The 4739-nt window shown below is 38.4% G+C and overlaps 1 protein-coding gene across 2 annotated transcripts in view; it reads left to right on the forward strand.

Moving 5' to 3' along the window:
* Nucleotides 1-683: 683 nt before the first annotated feature.
* UBE2D2 (ubiquitin conjugating enzyme E2 D2) overlaps nt 684-4739 on the forward strand; it is a 17134-nt gene continuing 13078 nt past the window's right edge. Inside the window, exon 1 of one of the 2 annotated variants that reach the window (XM_077768752.1) lies at nt 684-751. Coding sequence is in view for 1 of the 2 variants with exons in the window: in XM_077768751.1 (XP_077624877.1) it covers nt 751 (1 nt within the window). In the remaining variant the exon portion in view is untranslated. The remainder of the gene's footprint in view (nt 752-4739) is intronic. The other variant, XM_077768751.1, reaches the window with a different exon arrangement.

Raw genomic sequence — 4739 nt, forward strand, 5'->3', positions numbered from 1 at the left:
GGACGCTCAACCTACTGAGCCACCCAGGTGCCCCTCAAGTTTGTGGGGCTCTTAATGTGAAAATAGCCAAGAAGCTGGCATCTGGTTGTAGAGCATTACTACAGGTAGATCTGTCTCTGATTACAAAATTTTATGACAAGCTTTCTTATGTTAGCCTTTCTAATATATCCAACCTTTTCATTATATCCCTTTTTAAATTTTTTCAACTGCCTTTGAAACCCTGGTAGTCCATTATCAGCTGAAAACCTGTCACCTTCTCAGATGATCCCATATCATTTGAAATATTTATGACTTCCAGAGCTTGTCCAAGCGTAACCTAATAGTTTTGAGGTACAAAAACTGGTATTGAAACTTCTTTTTTGAAAACTAGTAAATTAAGTTTTTACTTTAAAAGTTTTTGTATCTCTTTAGTATATAATACATGTTTATTTCCCTTATATTTACTTACTAAACTCTGAACAAAGCAAAAATGATTCACTTTTTAAACATACATTTGTATTCAATTGTATTCAAGAATCCAAAATAACTTAACCTAAAGATTCACAAATCTGTCCTCTGACTTTGAAGGATTGTTCCAAAAACAGCTTCACTAGTGGAATAGAGAATATTGGTATGAGTGAAATTTTTATTAATTGGTAAATGTTATGTTTATATTGAATGTATTTCCTTTCTTTCTATTTTTTTAAGGAATTGAATGACCTGGCACGGGACCCCCCAGCACAGTGTTCAGCAGGTCCTGTTGGAGATGATAGTAAGTATTTAAAAGGAATGATAAAGTGGCTCCTGGCTGGTTAACTTAGTAGAGCATGAAACTCTTGATCTCAGGGCTGTGAGTTCCAGCCTTATGTTGAGTGTACAGATTACTTAAAAAATAAAAATAAAAGGAATGATGAAGTGTAACTGCATAACCATCTGCCTGCCTCTGGGGAAATCTGGGACCGATGAATAGATCTCTCTCAAGGTTATTTTGTGTGAAGAGATAATTATGCTGTAGGGAAGAGGCAGTGTTTACACTTACTTCTCCATGAAAGAGTCAGTTCTATGTTTATCTCATCAATTTTTATAGTATTCATTTTGAAATTTTTGAACCTTTTCTGCCAAATATTGTCTGTGTAGTTGTTCTGGCTCTTCCTACCTATTCTTCAACCCTTCTTGGTATTTTCCTGGGGTACAATATTTGAGCTTTTACTTACAAATAGCTGTTACTCTTTAAGATAATCCTAAGGATGAGGGGGGATAGTGGGGTGTGTGTGTGTGTGTGTGTGTGTGTGTGTGTGTGTGTGTGTGTATCTGTCTGTCTGTCCGTCTGTCTTTGTGCTTCCCCTGGCTCATACTTGAGAAGACAGTTACAATTTGTTTATTTCTTATGTCCAATTTATCTGTTTAATCCTGTCTAAAATAATTTATTAGGCCTTATCATACATGTTATATAATAATTTTCCTTTTGTTCTAGATTTGTTTAAAAAGAGGATATATTGGGGGGCGCCTGGGTGGCTTAGTCGGTTAAGCGTCCGACTTTCGCTTAGGTCACGATCTCGCGGTTCATGGGTTCGAGCCCCGCGTCGGGCTCTGTGCTGACTGCCAGCTCAGAGCCTGGAGCCTGTTTCAGTCTGTGACTCCCTCTCTCTCTGACCCTCCCCTGCTCATGCTGTCTCTCTCTCTCTCCTAGAAATAAAAAAAAAATAAAAAAAAAAAAAAAAAAAGATATATTGAGGAGGGGGACAGAGAGAGAGGACAAAGCATCCAAAGCAGGCTCCACATTGACAGCAGCAAGCCTGATATGGGGCTCAAATTCACAGTGAGATCATGACCTGAGCCAAAGTCAGGCACTCAACCAACTGAACCAACCAGGTGTCCCTAAAAGGATATTTGAACCAAACTGTACTTTATGACATAAAACTAATTGACAAGTGTAATATTTAACAAATAGGCGAAAAGAGCATACTTGAAAACAATTTTGTAAGACAAGTATATACATTAAGACAAAAAATAAATGAAGTTATATTAGCTTATGTTTAAAATTTCCTGATTTTGTTTAAATTTCCTGATTTTGCTTAAGAATTTTGGTTTTAGGATGCGTGAGTGATTTGGTTGGTTAACCATCCAACTCTTGATTTCGGCTCAGGTCATCTTATGATTTGTGGAATCAAGCCCTATGTTAGGCTCTGCAGTGACAGCACAGAACTTGCTGATGATTCTCTCTTCACCTCTCTCTGTGCCCCTCCCCTGCATATGCACGCTCTCACTCTCTTTCTCTCTCTCCCTCTCTCTCAAAATAAATAACCATTAAAAAAAAAAAAAGAATGTTGATTTTGGCTTGCTAAACTTAAGAATGAAAGCAAGGCCTCGGCCTCCTCAGTGGCTCAGTTGGTTAAGTGTCTGACTTCAGCTCAGGTCATGATGTTCTGGTTCGTGGGTTCAAGCCGCATATCGGGCTCTGTGCTAATAGCTCAGAGCCTGGAGCCTGCTTCGGTTTCTGTGTCTCCATCTCTCTCTGCCCCTTTCCTGCTTGTACTCTGTCTCTCTCTCAAAAATGAAAAAAATTTTTTTTTAAAAATTAAAGCAAAGCTCTTTTCCAGAGATTGTCTTGCATATAAAACAGATGAGGGGTGCCTGGATGGCTCAGTCAGTTAGGTGTCTGACTTGGGCTCACGTCATGATCTTGAGATTTGTGATACTGAGCCTGGCATCAGACCCTCTGCTATTAGCACAGAGCCTGCTTCATATCCTTTGTTTCCCTCTCTCTGCCTCTTCCCTGCTCTAGTGTAAGTGCTCTCTCTCAAAAATAAAAATACTAAAAAATAAAAATTAATACATACATACATACATACATACTTTTTAAAAAGCCAGATAGGTGGTATAAATGATAAAAGGAGTACTTGTGATGAAAAATCCCATTTTTGTGTTCAGATTGGTCCCGTATGAGTAACTATAGTGTTTGATATCAAACAGGATAGGCCAAGTACTTATATCTCAGTTAAGCATCATAATAGTTATTTTGGGTGAGTGGAGTAGAAATTGCAAACTACTTTAGAGAAGAATCTAGTGAAAGACTCACGGTGGTTTCCAGAGTGAACTCATTCTCAAGTTTTTTGACATTAGTTTTGTCATTCATGGTATCATACAGTCCACCTGCATCAATGTGGTCTTTCAGTTGAAAAAGTGATTTTATTTCAGCAGAATACCTCAGAGTTGAGAGTGGCTGATCTTTTCATTAAAAGTGCTTAAAGTCTGAGGCCTAGAATTCATTTTTGAAGTTGTCTTCAGTGTGCTGAAGTAATAATTTGCCTTTGCTCTGCATAGTATTATCACATTCCTTTCTCAGAAAAATTATCTTAGAGAGTTAAATAAAACTCCCTCAAAGGATAAGCAATAAAAGAAAAACTAGGTAAGGGGCACCTAGGTGGCTCAGTCGGTTAAGCGTCTAACTTCGGCTCAGGTCATGATCTCACAGTTCGTGGGTTAATCCCCACATCGGGCTCTGTGCTGACAGCTCAGAGCCTAGAGCCTGTTTCAGATTCTATATCTGCCTTTCCCCTGCTCGCATGCTGTCTGTCTCTGTCTCACTCTCAAAAATAAATAAAGCTTAAAAATTTTTTTAAAAAGCAGTCAATATAAAAATCAAAATATAAGAAAAAACTAGGTGATTTTACATTTTAATGAAGTCTAATTTAGGTGCTGCAAATCATACCATTAAGAAAAAGATAATTTAGGGGCGCCTGGGTGGCTTAGTCGGTTAAGCGTCCGACTTTCGCTTAGGTCATGATCTCGCGGTTCGTGGGTTCGAGCCCCGCGTCGGCCTCTGTGCTGACTGCCAGCTCAGAGCCTGGAGCCTGTTTCAGTCTGTGACTCCCTCTCTCTCTGACCCTCCCCTGCTCACGCTGTCTCTCTCTCTCTCCTAGAAATAAATAAAACATTAAAAAAAATTTTTTTTTAAAAAAGAAAAATAATTTAAAAAAAGGAAGAGAATAAGAGAAAATTTGTGCAAGTCATCGCTCATAAGGAAATTTATTCTAAATATATAAAAAAATTTATAACTCAACAGTATTAAAAGATAAATAACCCATTTCTGTTTTTAATGACTAAAGGATCTGCATAGACTTTTCTCTAAAGAGAATGTACAGGTGGCCAATAAGCACATGGTAAAGATGCTCAGTATCATTCATTAGTCAACAGGGAGATGGACATCACATCCGTAATGAACTAACACTTTACACCTTCTAGGATGGGGAAAATCAGAAAGTCAAATAATAAGTGTTGAGGTTGTGGAGAAATTGGAACCTATATACAATCATTGGTTTATATCCAAGGGAAATGAAAACATGTCCACAGAAAAACTTGTACATGAATGTTCATAGAAGCAGTAGCTGTAATAACCAAAAAGTGGTAACATTCCAAATGCCCTCCAGCTGATTAAGGGATAGAGTGCATGTCCATACAATTGAATATTGTATGTCATTAAAAAGGGAGTACTGATGTGTACTACCAATATGGATGAACCTTAAAAACATCATGCTGAGAGGCACTTGAGTGGCTCAGTTGGTTGGGCATCCAACTCTTGATACCAGCTCAGGACATGACCTCACAGTTTGTGGGATTGAGCCCTATGTTGGGCTCTGCCCTGACAGCATGAACCTTCTTGGGATTCTTTCCCTCCTTTCTCTCTCTCTCTCTCTCTCTCTCTCCCTCTCTCTCTCCCTCCCTCTCTCTCTCTCTCTCTCTCTCAAATATAAATAATA

This window comes from Crocuta crocuta, unplaced genomic scaffold, assembly GCF_008692635.1.
Source record: "Crocuta crocuta isolate KB4526 unplaced genomic scaffold, BGI_CrCroc_1.0 scaffold64, whole genome shotgun sequence".
NCBI lineage: Eukaryota > Metazoa > Chordata > Mammalia > Carnivora > Hyaenidae > Crocuta > Crocuta crocuta.